Source organism: Moschus berezovskii, chromosome 13 (assembly GCF_049115385.1).
Source record: "Moschus berezovskii isolate FMDL1 chromosome 13, NW_MosBer_1.0, whole genome shotgun sequence".
Lineage (NCBI taxonomy): Eukaryota > Metazoa > Chordata > Mammalia > Artiodactyla > Moschidae > Moschus > Moschus berezovskii.
The window spans coordinates 60,721,683-60,741,199 of record NC_142472.1 but is presented as its reverse complement, the minus strand read 5'-3'; the positions used below and the strand labels follow the sequence as shown (position 1 = coordinate 60,741,199).

The 19,517-nt window shown below is 38.0% G+C and overlaps 1 protein-coding gene and 1 pseudogene across 2 annotated transcripts in view; both read right to left on the bottom strand.

Moving 5' to 3' along the window:
• NBEA (neurobeachin) overlaps positions 1-19,517 on the bottom strand; it is a 671,823-nt gene that overhangs the window by 345,736 nt on the left and 306,570 nt on the right. For both annotated transcript variants that reach the window (XM_088842722.1, XM_088842723.1), the window contains exon 36: positions 17,692-17,756. In XM_088842722.1, the coding sequence (XP_088698848.1) occupies positions 17,692-17,756 (65 nt within the window). The remainder of the gene's footprint in view (positions 1-17,691; positions 17,757-19,517) is intronic.
• On the bottom strand, positions 199-1,035 carry LOC148775852 (charged multivesicular body protein 3-like; annotated as a pseudogene).

The following is a 19,517-nucleotide window of genomic DNA, read 5'->3' as shown; positions in this document are numbered from 1 at the left end:
TATATATATATATATAAACATACACACAGAATCCTCAACATTCAGGCAATCAACACTGTTCTCAGAAGTGCATTGTAAGAAGACAGACTTCTTTGCCTTCATCCCCTAAAAAGGCACTTTTGTTTATACTCCTAAAAATGATGAATTTATTATACCACCTCTCAAGAACAAATCCCAAAGCCTCTGCAGAGGGTGAAGAGAGATTAGCAGAGAACCTTCTCCTCAACACAGTGCCACACCCAGATGGGTAGTACAAGAGACACAGAAATGGCTTCAAGGATGGGGCTGTGAGGAGAGCCTGGGGGCCCTGGTGGGCGGCCCCAGCTGCGGAGTGTGGCCAGACAATACTGAATGGCTTCCAGGGCCTCTTATTCCTCCTCATCTTCCCACGCAGCCATGGCTCCTGGAGGTTTAAGCTCCGGGAGGGCATCTGTCACCTTACTAGGTGCTTTGCCTAAGGCCCCTATGGTGATGTCAAACAGAACTCTGTCAATTTATATTGCTGCTGCTTCTTTCATTTCTTCTTGAGTGCCCATGCTTTCAAAAGTGTCCTCTTAACATCTTTTCTATGATCCCAGCCTTCATCATCTCTTTGGACAGCTCCCGCATGGTGGCCTGGATTTCCAAGATCTTCACAAGATGCTGCATGGCCTTCACCTCTGTGCTCTTCTGCAAGTGAACCAGCCACTCACACAACTGCCAGCTGGTTCTTCATTCCCGTGAGCACAGAGTTCATGTGTACTTTGGATATATAGAGCTTGCTCATAGCCTTCCTTGACCTGAATCATCTCCTTGGCCAGAACCATGCAGACATCCTTCTGACCTTTTTTGGCAGCATCATTCATAGACTGTTTCACATTTTCTTCTTCACTATGGATATCTCATATCTGCCCATCAACAACTCTCATTTCTTTTCTTATCTTCAGTGACCATTCATTGACCAGCTCTTTGAGCGGCTTCTCCTGGGTTTTTCCAAATAGCCCCATGGCAAACTGAACTGAACTTGCACTTCCTAGCTTTCCATTCCCTGCGCCCAGGCAGGTCACAGGCAGCTGCCTGGGTGGGGCCATTTAGAGGTATGTGTGATGTTTTATTTCCATGCCTCTACTTATCTGACTCTTTTAAAGGGGAACTAAAAACCCCTAAATCTAAGATTCCTTTAGTATCTTCAATTCTATCTCACATCAGGAAGTCACTCTATTGGCCATAATCAGCTTCATTTATTAAAATTTTAAGCTCAGACAAGCTACTCTGTGTCACAGTTACAGATAAGAATCCTAACCTTTCTCTCTTCCCTTCACTTGTCTCTCCCTGGTTCCAGGCAAAAAAAAAAAAAAAAAAAAGACTTCCAACTTCCACTTCTGTGATCCCTGTTTTCTCTTTGTCCTTCATCCACTGCTCATTTCCTTTTTCACTAACCTTGGATCCCATGATTCCACATTTTAAGCATCCTCTTGCAGCACCTTCAATCCGTGATCTGTGCTACAGCTGCTTAGGAAGTACATAACACTAGGTAAAGAGGGGGTATCCCTTCTCAGTCCTATATCTGGACCTCTGAGGAAACTTAAGTTGACTTTTCTAAGCTAATTTTGTTAAGGCTATATTCCTCGTCATGTGTGGTTATTTAAGTCTCTGTTTTTATTATGTTAGTGGAAGTTAATGATTAGAAAAAAATTTCTTTAAACGCCTGAATCCAAAAAAATCTCCCAGACTTTCTCAAGGAGCTGCATGTATGTGTTGACAGCCCTTGAACACTCAGCCAGGCAGGTTTCAACACTACCTTTGAGTTTACTTCCTGCTGCCACATAATCTCACAGGTGAGAGTTGGGAACCTTCTCAACTTTCCAGAGCATGAAAGCTAAGCATGTGCAGGGCCCTTTAGAAATTCAGATATATGTCCAAGCTTTTCAAAGTGCTGTGTATATTTCACTCCCCTGCTGTTCCTCCCAAGCTTTTCGGTTTGTCTACCACTGGCCGCAACTGTTCTCTATCACCTCAGGCAATGGCAATCTAAGATACTGGCCTATAAATGCCTTCAACAAATGCCCTCAGTAAAGCAGCTTTCTTTTCACACTAGGCCAGTTCCAAGTTAGGCAAAATGAATCTTTTAACCTATTCTTCCAGGGAGTCACTAGACAGATCAAAAGTAAGTAATTAAAATTCTTTGCTAATGACGTCTATTTCCCTCTGGCACAGTGACTTATAATGTGTACTTTTTAAATTATTTCCTTTGAACAGGGAAGCAAAGGTTGGCACTGGAGTTAAGTTAAAATGTCACAAAATTACTGCACCATCACACCCCCTAATAGTTTTTGAAAATATTTTTGTTGTATACACTATTGAGACTTTTTTCTTCAAACACTGAAAGTATTATGTCCTTATCTTCTAGCTTTTTTTGTTGCTGTCATTCTAATTTCCCCCTTTTCTAAATGATCAGTTCCTTCTTTCTGGGTGCTTTTACCTCTTTATTTTTGGCTTTGCTCAGTTTCAGTACCATGTGTTTAGCCTGGGTTTCTTTTTATTTATCCTACTTGAGGTACACTGTGATTTTCATATTACCATATTTTTATTTTCAACCAGCTTTCAAAAATTCACAAATATTATCTTTTAAAATATTTCATTTCACCTACTCTGTATTTATTTTCCTTTTTCAATTATGATGATTTGCAAATTAAACTTTCTTAATTCTACCTCCACAACTCTTAATATCACTTTCATTTTTCATTTCTTTCTCTTTCTGCATTTTGGGTAAAAATCTCAAAATCTATTTTTCAAGTCAGTATAATTCCCTTCATCTTTGTATAATCTGATGAATCATTAATACACAGAGTTTTTCCAAACTGTATTTTTAAAATCTTTGAAACTGTTAGTCACTCAGTAATGTCTGACTCTTTGTGATCCCATGGACTGTAGCCTGTCAGGCTCCTCTGTCCAAGGGATTCTTCAGGCAAAAGTAGTGGAGTGGGTTTCCATACCCTTCTCCAGTGGACCTTCCTGACCCAGGGATCAAACCCAGGTTTCCTACATTGCAGGTAGACTCTTTATTGTCTGAGCCACCAGGAAACCCTTAAGAAAGAAAAAAAATATATATATATATATCCCCCATGGACTATCAAGATTAGAATTATGAAATACAGGAAATAAAATAGTACAAAACCGAATGAATAAAGAGAGACCATGGGAAGCTTTGAAAAATTGAGAGGTGATAGAATTTAAGGCTTTCCTGAGCAACCAGGAAAGCTATATTCATCCTGCCTACTAAGATCATGGCATCTGATCCCATCACTTCATGGGAAATAGATGGAAAAACAGTGGAAACAGTGTCAGACTTTATTATTTTGGGCTCCAAAATCGCTGTGGATGCTGATTGCAGCCATGAAATTAAAAGACATTTACTCCTTGGAAGGAAAGTTATGACCAACCTAGACAGCATATTAAAAAGCAGAGACATTACTTTGCCAACAAAGGTCCGTCTAGTCAAGGCTATGGTTTTTCTAGTGGTCATGTGTGGATGTGAGAGTTGGACTGTGAAGAAAGCTGACTGCCGAAGAATTGATGCTTTTGAATTGTGGTGCTGGAGAAGACTCTTGAGAGTCCCTTGGACTGCAAGGAGATCCAACCAGTCCATTCTAAAAGAGATCAATCCTGGGTGTTCATTGGAAGGACTGATGTTGAAGCTGAAACTCCAATACTTTGGCCACCTCATGAGAAGAGTTGATTCACTGGAAAAGACTGATGCTGAGAGGGATTGGGGGCAGAAGGAGAAGGGGACCACAGAGAATGAGGTGGCTGGATGGCATCACCGACTCGATGGACATGGGTTTGAGTCAACTCCGGGAGTTGGTGATGGACAGGGAGGCCTGGTGTGCAAAGAGTGGGATACGACTGAGTGACTGAACTGAACTGAACTGAGGGGTAGGATGTGAATATTCTATAGCAGAAGATAACCCTCAGTGACCCATTCAGCTTTATTTACTCTTCAATCTGTTGAAATCTGACTTTAAGATCATCCTACATTAATCACTAGTCTTATCAATTTTATTTATTTTTAATTTGCTTCTTTATTACTTAAACATTGTTTTAATTCAAGTCTAATCATCTGCCATCCAGTTACAACAGCCTCCTGATTTCTCTCTCTCAAATCTTCAGTTCCTCTGTTATATTTTTCGCTCTGACACTAGTGTTATTTACAGTTCTTGGCTACTTTTATTGACAAGATAATAGTTAAACATTATATATAGACATTGGTCTACGTTTCCAACTTTATCTACTGCCTTTTCAGTATATGTTTTCTGTGTTTCAGAGAACATAGTTCTTTTAATGATTCATGCTACTTCAGGATTTCTATATGTGCCACTTCTTTGTGGAACTCTTACCACTCACTCCTCTCAATACAACTAAGAGACCTTCTCCCAATTTCTCAGATGTTCTGAGAATTATATTGATCACACTGTCTTATGGACTTTCCCCCCTCTTTTTTTCCTTTTAACAAGTCTCTCTTAGACTAGGAAGTTCATTAAATGAAGTACAATCCCTATTCATCTCTGTATCCAACATGATTTGCATGGTAGCTATTGAGAAACATGGACTCACCAATAACACATGGCTAAATGGAAAAAATGACTGAATGAATTCCTGAGCAGGTTATGTATGAAGGAGGGGAAAATAAGAAATATAATTTTAAAGATAAGTTAGTTTAACACTATAAAATTCTATGATATATTTAGCACATAGAAAACAGGTAAATAAAAATATCATATAACTTGGTAATTATGGAACATTTTCTTCCTCAGAGTATGAAGTAAATGAACTGGTCTTCATCTTCTACTCTAAGTTTATTTTTCAAAGGGACTAGAAAAAGAAAGCAATTTGTTGAATCTCATTCATTCTTCTAGAATGGAGCTGTCATATATACAGGAAAGCAATCAGGGAACAAAACAAAGCATTCTCTTCCAAATGGAATACATATCATTATGGCAAGTTCTGTTTTACTAGGAAGTCTCTAATTCTATGCAATTTGTTATAATTCAAATTGTTTTTCAGCCATCTATATGTCTTCTTTGGAGAAATGTCTGTTTAGCTCTTTGGCCCATTTTTTGATTGGGTCGTTTATTTTTCTGGAATTGAGCTGCAGGAGTTGCTTGCATATTTTTGAGATTAATCCTTTATCAGTTGCTTCATTTGCTATTATTTTCTCCCATTCTGAAGGCTGTCTTTTCACCTTGCTTATAGTTTCCTTTGCTCTGCAGAAGCTTTTAATTTCAATTAGGTCCCATTTGTTTATTTTTGCTTTTATTTCCAATATTCTGGGAGGTGGGTCATGGAGGATCCTGCTGTGATTTATGTCGGAGAGCATTTTGCCTATGTTCTCCTTAGGAGTTTTATAGTTTCTGGTCTTACATTTAGATCTTTAATCCATTTTGAGCTTATTTTTGTGTATGGTGTTAGGGAGTGTTCTAGTTTCATTCTTTTACAAGTGGTTGACCAGTTTTCCCAGCACCACTTGTTAAAGAGATTGTCTTTTCTCCATTGAATATTCTTGCCTCCCTTGTCAAAGATAAGGTGTCCATCAGTTCAGTTCAGTTCAGTCGCTCAGTCGTGTCTGACTCTCTACGACCCCATGAATCACAGCACGCCAGGCCTCCCTGTCCATCACCAACTCCCGGAGTTCACTCAAACTCATGTCCACAGAGTTGGTGATGCCATCCAGCCATCTCATTCTCGGTCGTCCCCTTCTCCTCCTGCCCCCAACCTTTCCCAGCATCAGAGTCTTTTCCAGTGAGTCAACTCGTCCCATGAGGTGGCCAAAGTATTGCAGTTTCAGCTTTAGCATCAGTCCTTCCAATGAACACCCAGGATCGATCTCCCTTAGAATGGACTGGTTGGATCTCCTTGCGGTATAAGGGACTCTCAAGAGTCTTCTCCAACACCACAATTCAAAAGCATCAATTCTTCGGCGATCAGCTTTCTTCACAGTCCAACTCTCACATCCATACATGACCACGGGAAAAACCATAGCCTTGACTAGACGGACCTTTGTTGGCAAAGTAATGTCTCTGCTTTTTAATATGCTGTCTAGTCTGGTCATAACTTTCCATCCAAGGAGTAAGCGTCTTTTAATTTCATGGCTGCAATCAGCATCTGCAGTGATTTTGGAGCCCCCAAAAATAAAGTCTGACACTGTTTCCACTGTTTTTCCATCTATTTCCCATGAAGTCATGGGACCAGATGCCATGATCTTTGTTTTCTGAATGTTGAGCTTCAAGCCAACCTTTTCACTCTCCTCTTTCACTTTCATCAAGAGGCTTTTGAGTTCCTCTTCACTTTCTGCCATAAGGGTAGTGTCATCTGCACATCTGAGGTTATTGATATTTCTCCCAGTAATCTTGATTCCAGCTTGTGCTTCTTCCAGCCCAGCGTTCTTCATGATGTACCCTGCATATAAGTTAAATAAGCAAGGTGACAATATACAGCCTTGACGTACTCCTTTTCCTATTTGGAACCAGTCGGTTGTCCCATGTACAGTTCTGACTGTTGCTTCCTGACCTGCATACAGGTTTCTCAAGAGGCAGGTCAGGTGCTCTGGGATTCCCATCTCTTTCAGAATGTTCCACAGTTTCTTGTGATCCACAGAGTCAAAGGCTTTGGCATAGTCAGTGAAGCAGAAATAGATGTTTTTCTGGAATTCTCTTGCTTTCTCCATGATCCAGCGGATGTTGGCAATTTGATCTCTGGTGCCTCTGCCTTTTCTAAAACCTGCTTGAACATCTGGGAGTTCACGGTTCACATATTGCTGAAGCCTGGCTTGGAGAATTTTGAGCATGACTTTACTAGCGTGTGAGATGAGTGCAATTGTGCGGTAGTTTGAGCATTCTTTGGCATTGCCTTTCTTTGGGATTGGAATGAAGACGGACCTTTTCCAGTCCTGTGGCCACTGCTGAGTTTTCCATATTTGCTGGCATATTGAGTGCAGCACTTTCACAGCATCATCTTTCAAGATGTGAAATAGCTCAACTGGAATTCCATCACCACTACTAGCTTTGTTCATAGTAGATGCTTTCTAAGGCCCACTTGACTTCACATTCCAAGATGTCTGGCTCTAGGTCAGTGATCATGTCCATAGGTGCATGGATTTATACAAGAAACTATTCTTAAGTAATCTTTTAAAACTTTGAACAGAGTTACAGATTTTACCATTTGTTATAAACTGGCATATATAATTTAACCAGAACCATAAGAAAATTAGTATTGTGTGAATTCTGAAGCACTTTCAACATGTTGTTGAAATAATGTGGACTTTCTTGAGTTTTACACATTCATAAGTGAATGGTCTGTACCTCGTGCCTTTGTTGGCTTTCTGTGAGCTGTAGTTTCTGGGAAGTGAGCAGCTCTCATTCCTGTAACTCTTGTAATTCAGTCATTCGTGTGCCTCCTTCATGTGGATTCAGTACAGCTGTGGTGCTATTATCCCTCTGATAGGAACTCTAGCTCAGTGTAAAGCCCCAAAGGTCTGTTACTTATTTTAATTTTATATTGTATTATATTTTATTTACAGTGTTGTGTTTGTTTTAGGTGTATAGCAAAGTGATACATGGGGTGCTCATGGTTTATAACATAAATGGCATTGTTTTGAGAGAGGGCTAACTTAGGTATGACATTGGGTTTTTTTTCTTTTTGCAGCTTGAGGCAGTTGTAAAGTAACCTAATGCAGCTTTTTACAACTGTGTATTCTATAGTATTTTTTCATTTGGTGAAATTTTAACTGTTAATGTTTTTGGCATTGTGCTTTGTACCATTTATTAAATAAAAATTTTAAAAAATACATAAATAAATTGTTTTCCATTGATCAGAAGCCCTGAGATCCTGAATTTCAAATATAAATAGTTTCTGTTGTTTTATTGAAAGAAAAAATGTCAACAGAAAAGGCAATATTAGAGGTTAGACAAATAAGTCTTTCATCCTCTACAGATAAATGGGAAAACAGAAGGAAGAACTAGTTTATAGTTAAATTCTACTTTTTATTAATGTTATAAATTTGGACAAATCATTTTCCACGTGTCTAAGTTTTAGTCTTCTGATTATAAAATGGGTGTGTACTGTCTCACATATCCTAAAAACTAGAAGAAACAGTGCATGCTCAAGCTGTAAGGTTAGATTTTTAGATCCAAATTTAGTCAAGAAGATAGGTCCTTATCAGAAGTGAAGTGGCCACACAGTGTAGGAGCAGATGTAATACCTCTGTGGTAATTTCTCTGGCTCCAGAATTTAAAAAGAAAGGCAAGTTTCTGGTGACACTGTAAGGAAAAGTTTGACTGAATCAGAAAAGTTCAATTACTTCCTGTGATTTTTTAAAGACTATTAAAAAATCTGGAAAAAAAATACGATTTTCATTTTTCAATTTAAATAATATAAAGTTCAAAGGAGATTATAATTTTTAAAATAAAATTATGTCCATATTTGCTTTCTTGGATGATAAAAAAAGGTATTTTCTATTGTTTTAAATCTTATTTTCACAAAAAAAGCTAGAGTTGATTTTTTTTTGTTTGTTTTTTAATCCTACATATTGTGCCTACTGTTCAGGCCCTAAGAGAAGACTTCCCCAATCCTTACTGTCTACTCGAATAGGTCCTTCTTCTACAGTCAATGCAATTTTTATACCATTTTTTTGCACAACTTATTTATAATGCCTGTGACATTTTGAACTGTTTAATATTTTGTGCATGTAAACTCTAACTCCTCAATTACAAGTTACTTTCAGATGAAGACCAGATGTAAAATGTATTTTATATCACTGCTAAAACTGTTTAACAAGTATTTTATAAGCATTTATTCAATTTTTTTCCTGTATATACATTAATCATATAGACATTAAGAATGTCAGAAATACCTGTACAGCTATATACTATTTTTGGTAATTAGAAAATAACTAATCCTTTTAGCTTGGACTGTGACCCTTTATAACAGTCATGCTATAAAATAAGTATTCTGTTTTTCTGCACATTGTTCTGTTGAGAGCAACTGAGGGATATAAACCGTCTGTATTCTCACTTTATGAATATAGGGACTAATCAGCCAATAATCAATGCATTGAAGCCATTACCCAGACACCTTGGGAAGAGTTCCTAGGCTAAATTAATGGCCAGGCCATGACTATGTGCATGCATGCTCAGTTCCTCAGTCATGTCTGATTCTTTGCAACCCCATGGACTGTAGACCACGAGGCTCTTCTGTTCATGGAACTATACAGGCAAGAATACTGGAGTGGGCTTCCATTTCCTTTCCCAGGGGGTCTTCCTGACCCAGGATCGAGCTCACGTCTCCTGCAACTCTCACACTGGCAGGCAGATTCTTTACCAGTGAGCCACTTGGGAAACCATGCCATGACTGGTTTTTTGAATCTCGGCTGGCATTTGCTTGCAGTAAGTAAGAACAATAACAACAACAACAAAAATTATGTCTCTAGGAAATAAGGAACAGGAAGAAGTATGGCACTGAAATGACTCTACCAAAAATAAGGCACCTTTCCCTTTTCACTTTTTTAAATATAAGGAACTATTTATGTCTTATGAAATAAACTACTTAACTCTCACCAAAGCTAAAATAATGGTGCCTAGAAGGAAAGTCCATTTGAAGTCGTTCTTAGAGGGACTAAAAAAACCCTAAATACATACATATATGCACATATTTTTTAAACATAGTTCAAAATGTAATTCAGATAAAATTTATGATTACTAATCTTGAAATAATTTCCTTTCTACTTGAAATTTAGCCATTATTAAATGGGAGCCGTTTATCTTAGTTTTCAGTAAATGTATTATTCATTGTCAATATCTAAATTTAAGTCTATAAATTAGCAATACTGTTTAAGATCTATACATTTTGTAAAAAAACAGATTTTACATTGTTTATGAACTTCAGTACGTTTAATAATTTACTAATATGGAAAATGAATGAGTAGTAAGAAAAAAGTATAAATAAGTTATTACATGAAAAAATACAGAGGGAACTTTGTTTTTCAGGCAGTTCTATGGTTTCTTGGTTCAAAATCAGAATTTCAACTCTAAGAAAAAAGTTTCTTATAAAGTCAGAAGGTGCTGGTTTTTAAAACATGTGCTTTGCTGTGCTTAGTTTCTCAGTTGTGTCCAACTCTTTGCGACCCCATGGACTGTAGCCTGCCAGGCTCCTGTGTCTATGGGGATTCTCCAGGCAAGAATAATGGAGTGGGTTGCCATGCCCTCCTCTAGGGGATCTTCCCAACCCAGGGATCAAATGCAGGTCTTCCAGATTGCAGGCAGATTCTCTACTGTCTGAACCGCCAGGGAAGCCCAAGAATACTGCAGTGGGTAGCCTATCTTTTCTCCAGGGCAACTTCCCTATCCAGCAATTGAACCAGGATCTCCTGCACTGCAGGCAGATTCTTTACAGCTGAGCAACCTGGGAAGCCCCTTTTTAAATCATAGTTTTTGCCAAATCAAGGTCATGAAACAAACTCAAGCAAACTAAAGCTTACTGGTTCAATTATTAAATAGCATTTGTTAAACAGGATATTAAAATTTAGGTTATATAATCAGTAAACAATTATACATGAATGCAATATGCTTCTCTTCTTCAAAACGTAAGAAGTGCAAGGTATATATTTTCCCTATTTTAAAGAACAAAACGACAAATTGGAATCTCGTGAACCATAGGTCAAATTCAGCGCTAAACAAGAACACATTCTGACTCGTCATGAATATTCATTAATTGCATCCTATACGTTTCCAAAAGAGTGATAAAGGTTTATTTTAGGCAAATGATTAATTTATTTCAAAAGATTACTCAAGTTATATAATTTAAGTCTTTATTTGCTTTATAGTTCAATTCATATTTTAATAATTTAAAATCCAATTATTATTGCCAAGATATTATAGGCAATTTTACATCCCATTAACCTTGCTTTGTTTTAATTATAAAGATCCTTTGTTAGATTCCTTTAAATGATCCAGTTTATAATTTCAGCCTGTCCTAGGGAGTATTTTAATTCAGCTGCACATTCATCAACTGTTTTTGCCCTGTTAATTGCAGACAACTGCACAATTGCTTTCTCCACCTATGATTGATGAATTTTATTCACAAGTGTAGCTGTTAAGTAGGATAAACATTTATAACAATTTCCACTTAAAGATTTTTATCTTCATTCCCACAAGGACAAATTAAAGACTGATATTTAACAACCAAGAGAAAACATTTTGTGTATGTTTCATTTTACAGTATTAGCAAATGTTAAGAAAAATGTTGCATTTTCATGCAAATGTGTTAAAAGTGTGTGCGAAGAATCTAATGTGTGCCTAGCATATAGTGGGCATCAACAAATATAGGCCAGATTAACAAAGCAATGTGTCTTTACTATACCTACATCCCAACTATTTAAATGCGATATTTTTTTGATTTGAAACTCCCAGTTCAAATTTATGAAAAAGAAAAGTCTAAATTGAAAAGGAAAGGGCCAAAGTAAAGATAGGAGTCAGCAAAATATTGTATGTCATAACAAAAAATAATAAAAAACTTCCATTTTTAAAGGGCCTATATTACTGTAGTTGTAAAATAAAATGTCATATATTACTTCCAACTTTCAGAGAAACTAGGCAAGATGTGAAACAATGTCAGAGGGAGATTATATTACATGCCTAGTTTATCAATAGGAGAACTGGTATTTGAACCTTGTACAAAGAACGTATTTTGAGACAATGCTACTGAATCAATATCTCAATAAGATGGTCAGGGGAGCCTCTCTGAGAGTGTGACATTTAAGCGGGTTCTCAATGATGGGAGGAATCAATCATGTGAAGATGTGGGGAAAAAAGACTCCCAGCACAAACAGCAGTAAGAGCCTGGCCCCAGCTTCTCCACTTCACACACTCCCTGAGCACCACATAGGCATCCTATCCCCCACTGACCACATGCAAGCTGAGAACTCCTGAATCTAAATCTCCATATGAGCTGTCTCTTTGGGCTTCCCAAGTGGCTCAGTGGCAAAGAACTCACCTGCCAATGCAGGAGACGTGGGTTTGATCCCTGGGTCAGGAAGATCCCTTGGAGAATGAAATGTCAACCCACTCCAGTATTCTTGCCTGGGACATCCATGGACAGAGGAGCTTTGTGGGCTACAGTCCAAGGGGTCAGAAAAAGCCAGACACAACTCAAGTGACTAAATGATAAGAGATGTCTCTTTGAAGCCTGACACCCAAAATCTAAGACATCAGCCTAACATTTCTACTTGGAACTTTCACAGGTGCTATGAATTCAGAGCACGTGACTGTATGCTCAGTTGTTTCTGACTCTTTGCGACCTCATGGACTGTAGCCTGCTGGCTCCTCTCCTCATTCCAGGCAAGAATACTGGAGTGGGTTGACATTTCTTACTCCAGGAGATTATCCTGACTCAGGGATCAAAGCTTTGTCCTGTATTGGCAGTGGTTGGTGGTTTCGATGCTAAGTCGTGTCCGACTCCTGCGACACCATGGACTGCAGACCGCCAGGCTCCTCTGTCCATGGGATTCTCCACGCAAGAATACTGGAGTGGGTTGCCATTTCCTTCTCCAGAGGATCTTCCTGACCTAGGGATCGAACCCAGGTCTCCTGCACTGCAGGCAGATTCTTTACCCACTTAGCTATGAGGGAAGCCCTAACAGATTTATTTACTTATTTATTTATTTTTACCACTAACGCCACCTGGGAAGCCCTATGAACTCAGTGTAACCAAAAATAAAAACAACTCTTACTCAACCTACGTCTCTCCTCTGTATTGTTCTAAGTAAACTACACTTATTGTAAATTATCTAGCTCTTAAACAAGAAAGCAAAGTACCCATGATTCCTTCTGTTCTCTCTACCATCCAATCTATCATCAGTTCTATAGATTTAATTTCTAAGTGTTCTGTTGTGTGTTGAGTCGCTCAGTCTGTCCAACCCTTTGTGACCCCATGGACTGTAGTCCACCAGGCTTCTCTGTCCATGAGATGAATTCTCTAGGCAAGAATACTGGAGTAGGTTGCTAGGCCCTCCTCCAAGGGATCGTCCCAACCGAGGGATTAAAAACCAGGTCTCCCCCATTGTAGGTGGATTCTCTACCACCTGAGCCACCAGCTATTTCAAACTTGTCCACTTCTTCCATCCTTATAGCCACTCTTAGTTGGTTTATGACACCATTCTCTTCAACGAGATTCTGAAATTTCAGACAGGTATCTTGCTTCCAGTCTCCAGCCCCAGAAATCCATTTGTCACTCTGCAGATTATGCCAAACTTCTTCCATTACACTCCTGCACCCTTAGCACTACTTACAAACCCCTTCATGGTAGGACTCTTGCCATAAAGGGATGACGCTGGCCTCTCTGCGGCTGGCACACAATATGCGCTGAAACAGCTGTTCGCGTGACTGAGAAGAGCTCTCCAGCAACATGTCTTGCTGGCTCTCACTAATAGGCTTTTGCACTATACTATTCCCTCAGTCCAGAATTTTATTCCTATTTTTTTTCTTTAATCTAGCCATGTCCTAATCATTTCTCAGTTCTCAACTAACATGGTGCTCTGTTTACTGTACTATACTAACCAATGAGTGCTCAGTCGTGTCTGACTTTTTGCAACCCCATGGACCCTGCCAGGCTCCTCTGTCCATGGGATTCTCTAGGCAAGAATACTGGAGTGGGTTGCCATTCTTTTTTGGCAATGGGGCCTCCTACTTTCACTCGTTTTATAGACTAATTTTAAGAACAGTTTAAGGTTCACAGCAAACGTGATTCATGGGGTCGCGGAGAGTTGGACACGACTGAGCGACCGAACTGAACTGAACTGAAACTTGAACAGAAGATACAGAGGAATCCCAGATGTCCTCCCCAACTCATTGCCCTCTCTCTCATTATCACTAATTCCCATCAGAGTGGTTACATTTGTTACAAATTATGAACCTACATTAACAGACTGCACTATCACCCAAGGTCCACAGTTTACATGATGAGTCACACTTTGTGTTGCATATTATAAAGGTTTGGAAAATGCAAAATGATATGTATCCAGTATTACAGTATCATACAGGGTAGATTCATGCCCTAAAAATCCTCTGTGCTTTGCCTATTCATCTCTGCCTCCCCTTAAGCCCTGGTAACCACGGATGTTTTTTCTGTGTCCACAGTTTTGCCTTTTCCCATAATGTTATATAGTTAGAATCATACAGTAGCTTTTTCATATATTGGAATCTTTCATCTTGAAATATGCAATTAAAGTTCCTTTATGTCTTTTCATGGCTTGATAGCTCATTTCTGTTTAGCACTAATTAATAAATACTCCATTGTCTTGATGCATAAGGTAAATAAATGGGTAGTTATTTATCTATTCACCTACTAAAGTGCATCTTGGCTGTTTACAAGTTTTAGAAATTGTGAATAAAATGATTATCAACATCCACATGCAGGTTTTTGTGTGAATGTAAGTTTCTAATTCCTTTAGGTAGTACCAAGGAGCATGGCTACTGTATTTTATGGGAAGACTAGGTTTAATTTTATTAAAAATGCCAACCTGTCTTCCAAAGTGGCTGTACCATTCTGCATTTCCACCAACGAAGAATGAGAGTTCCTGTCGCTCCCCAGCCTGAGCAGCACTTGGTGTCACCAGGGTTCTGGGTTTTGGCTCTTCTAATAGGTGTGTAGTAGTATCTCACTGTTGTTTTAATTTCCATTTTCCTGATGACTGATGATGTGGAACATCTTTTCCTATGCTTATTTTCCATCTGTACATCTTTTGTTTAGGAACTTGTTAAGGTCTTTGGCTCATTTTCTAACTAGTTTTCTTGTTTTCTTATTGCTGTGTCTTAAGAGGTCTTTGTATATTTTAGGTAACAGTCTTTTATTAGATGTGTCTTTTGCAAGTATTTTCTCTCAGTTTGTGGCTTTCTTCTCCTTCTCTTGATACTGTCTTTTGCACATCAGAAGTTCTTCATTTTAATGAAGTTCAGCTCGTCAGTTCTTTCTTTCATGGATCATGCCTTTAGTTTTAGAACTAAAAACCCATCACTAAACATGTCATCTAGATTTTCTCCTTTGTATCTTCTATGGGTTTCATAATTTTTCATTTTACATTTAAGTCTATGATCCACGCTGAGCTAAGTTTTATGAAGAGTATAAAGTCTGTGTCTGCATTTATTTTTGGATGTCCAGTTGTTCTAGCATCACTTGCTGGAAGGATTATTTTTGTTTCATGGTGTTGGCTTTGCTTGGATGCGCTTTTTGAAAACCCTAATACCACCACCAACTGGAGAATGCACCCCTCCAGACTAGGTTAAGTACTCTGCCTTCTTCTCAGATTAGTACCTGTAACATCCAACCCTATCACAGCACCCTTGGGTTATTGTATGTGCTAGTCTGTTTGTCTGGAGAGGGAAATGGCAACCCACTCCAGTACTCTTGCCTGGAAAATCCCATGGATGGAGGAGCCTGGAAAGCTGCGGTCTATGGCGTCGCTAAGGGTCGGACATGACTGAGCGACTTCACTTTCACTTTTCACTTTCATGCTTTGGAGAAGGAAATGGCAACCCACTCCAGTGTTCTTGCCTAGAGAATCCCAGGGACAGGGGAGCCTGGTGGGCTGCCATCTATGGGGTCGCACAGAGTCGGACACGACTGAAGCGACTTAGCAGCAGCAGTAGTCTGTTTGTCTTTCCTCCAAAATTTAGAAACATGTTTGTTTCATTCACTTCTCTATTCCCAGTGCCCATAATTGTGTTTGGTATATGAAAGTGAAGTCTCTCAGTCAGGTTCGACTCTTTGTGACCCCGTGGACTGTAGCCTACCAGGCTCCTCCATCCATGGGATTTTTCAGGCAAGAATACTGGAGTAGGTTGCCATTTTCTTCTCTAGGAGATCTTCCCGATCCAGGGATTGAGCCCAGGTCTCCCACATTGTAGGCAGATGCTTTACCATCTGAGCCACATATAGTAGGTGCTAAATAGACATTTGCTGTTAATATATATATGAAATGTGATTATATATTTAAAGCTAGCTATATTTCATTATTTGTTCCAAAATCATTTTTACTGGAGAAAGCATTGGTATAAAAATGGAAAAACAAATCTAAAATGGCACAAAGAATATTATGATGAGCATTTAGAGGTTTTCCTGGATTAACTTTTTTAAAAAAATTATAACTACTTTCTAAAATTCCAACTCCTTCCCTAAAACAAAATAAATGCCAAATACTACCAATGAATAACGAAACAGCTTCAAAAACTAAAAATCTCTATTAGCAAAATTTTCACTCTTCTTCTTTTCCAAAAAATAACTATAATCTTAATCTTACAAGCTAGAGGTTCAATTTGTTAACTCTTCAGAATTACTGATAACGGCATAATTTTTTGTTTTTTCTTCACAGCTGAAATGAGTTAGCAAAACTAGCATTATGTGAAATGAGATATTTTATAACTCATATGACAATGAACTGCCCGTATAAATAATTATTTTTCTATTTTTCATTGCCTGAACATGGATAATAATTATTATCAATTATTTTCACAATAAAGTTTCATAAGAAGTAGAGTATATTACTATGCTTAAAATGATTATGCTATAAAAGAAAACTAATATCTCTTGTATCTTTTGCTTGGCAGTAGGGCAAATTTCATTTTAATATTTACAGTTGTAGTATTATGACTAAAAATAATTCAATCATAAAATATCTAAGTGAGAAATGCACAGTAAGATGAATTGTTGTAAAAACAGAGGCTATTTCTCAGAATATAAAACACTGATGGAAAAAAAAACCAAATTGTATTTAACTTTTTTCAAAATAGGTATTTATGGCACATACAACATAGGTTTCAAAGACTACCTTATAAAATATTATTTCATGACACCTCTTTTGATAAAGATAAGTTTCATATACAGCAAAATTATTTCCTTATTAATATAATTAAATCTGGTTTCAAATAAGACAAAGACTATGCCAAATCTTCAGGTATTATTTTCCAAAGAATGCACTCTGTCATAGATGAAACTCAAGTTGTAAGGGATGCAAGTCTTTGGCTAATAGAAGCTGTACATGTCAGAATGTTGTCCATTACATCTGTCTTATTGTATTCATTGCCAATAAAGTATAGGAAAAATCATAATGAACGACATTTATCATAAAAGTGATAAATGCAATAATGAGCTCAAACATAAATCTTACCATAACATCATTTCAACAATGGAATAAACAGGTTCCTAGCCAGACTATCATAGTTCCTACATTTAACTTCTCTCCCATTTTTACTGGGATAGCAGAGAGCAGGACATGGTCGAATGAAACTACTTCACATGAACGGAGACGGGCTGAGGGAGTAAACATTGAACACGGCTTTGAAAACAGATGGAGTAGCAGATGGGACTGCAGACTGGGTTCACTTGATCTGTGTAAAACAACTTTACTATTTGGTAAGACATGGCTCAGATCTCACAAAAACCTTACAGACTTTGTCCCTTTATTTCATACCTGCTTCCCCTCTCCCAAATGAAAATTGCTAAACATTTTAAACTTTGTTCCTTTAAGGTATAAGTACCTGTGTGATAAATCATTTAACTAAAATATATTTTGTTACATATTTTTGGAACAGATGGCAAGAAAGAGCATTCGCCCAGTGGAATAAAGTGTACACTGACTAGTTGTCTAAATACTGTACAATTAATTACCTTCCTTCATTGATGAGCTCAATAAATGCAAGTCCTGCATTCTTCTGAATAGAATTTTGCCATTCCTAAAAGGAGAGAGCAGACCACGTGTAAGAAAAATGAGCACGTAAATGAAAGTTAACATCTGGTTTAAGGATCATGTTGATGCTAATCACTTCCATGTGATATTTCTAAATCTTTCTAAAAGATTGTTAACAAATGTTATTTTCTGAGAAATGAAAATTTTAAAAGGAATCCTTTATTGCTTAGTTAAAAGGTACTTTTGTAGTCCCAGTGATACAGACAGAAAGTGAGGTCACAAGAACAGATCTTCACTGTGACTGTAAAATGTTGCTTGTTTTACACTCTTTCTATGGCATATTTAGAATATGTTTTAAAACACTTTTTGCTTATTTATTCCAGGGACTTCAATTTTCTTGATCTTTTTAATACAGCTGGCAAATTTAGTTTTTTAAAGATTATACCCCTTTCAATGGTACTACAAATAAACATTTGCCCACTAAATTTTTATTAAAAATTCTTATTGATCAGTCATGCCACCCATCTACAGAGTTTTCCTCCATGATTTTCTACTAATTAAGTGTTGGCCATGAACATGGCTTTTGGAGACACAGTCTCTATGTCACTCCTTCACTCTGTTCCTGATCTTGTTCCCTTTTAAAGCTCTGAACACATGCTGGGAATAAGTGTGGTCTCCCAAAGTAGGTAATTGCTTTGTAAATATTCTCTGTTCTAAGTAGACCTGTGAAGAAATAGAACAAATCATGAATCTATATTTCCCCAGGAGACAGAATCAACAACTTGGAAACGGAGAAGACAGTCTGGGGACAGGAATGACCTAATAAAAGCCTAAATGACTGTTTTCAGCAAAACCATTGTGTTTAAATGCTTCCCAGGTAACACTAGTGGTCAAGGAGCCACCTGCCAATGCAGGATACTTGGGTTCAGTTTGAGTCAGGAAGATCCCCTGGAGAAGGAAATAGCAACCCACTCCAGTATTCTTGTCTTGAAAATCCTATGGACAGAGAAGCCTGGTGGGCTACAGCCCATGGGGTCGCAAAGAGTCAGATGTGACTGAGCACACTGCATTTTAGCTGCCATAACCTTTATCAAAATGACAAGATCTTTGTTGCACTGTATTGAACTTATTAAACCTTTCAAATAATTTTTGTTGAAAACAATTATAGGCAACACTTTTCTCTACATTTTAACAAAATGACTTATTGCTATACTCATATATTTTGCATTAATTGAGGCAAAGCATTAAGTGAAAGTCTCCAAAGAAGAATAAACAGGAAGACCCAGGCTGATTCTTGGGAGCCATTCACATTTTTAAGATTAGAAAAAGAGTAGTTGAAAAGGACAAGAAAAGATCTAGCAAAATTTAAGGACAGCTGCAAAATATTAGAAAACATCCATGTACATACATTGGCTCAGGAAAATTGAAAAATACAAGACCCTTTAATCACTAATAGCATTTTAAAAATATTATTGTATGTGAACTGAAAAATTAAAACATAGCAAACCACAAAATATATGAAACACAAAAGTGAAACTACAAAAATAAAAAAGACGCCATTCCAGAGGACGGTAAGGGAAGCTCTGGTGGTGGAGTCGCACCAGAGCCAGAGGATGCCCTGAGAGCTGGTGCCAACGCAGGCTGAAGAATGCGCCCAGGAACTGGTGCCTGAGCTGGCTCTAGCTGTGGAGAAACTCCATCTCTGGTGCTGGTGCTGGATACAGCGCTGAAGTTGGCACTAGGTATGCTGTTGACTCTAGTTCTCTCTCTGGATTTGGTGCCAAACTAACTCTAGCTCAGACAGTAG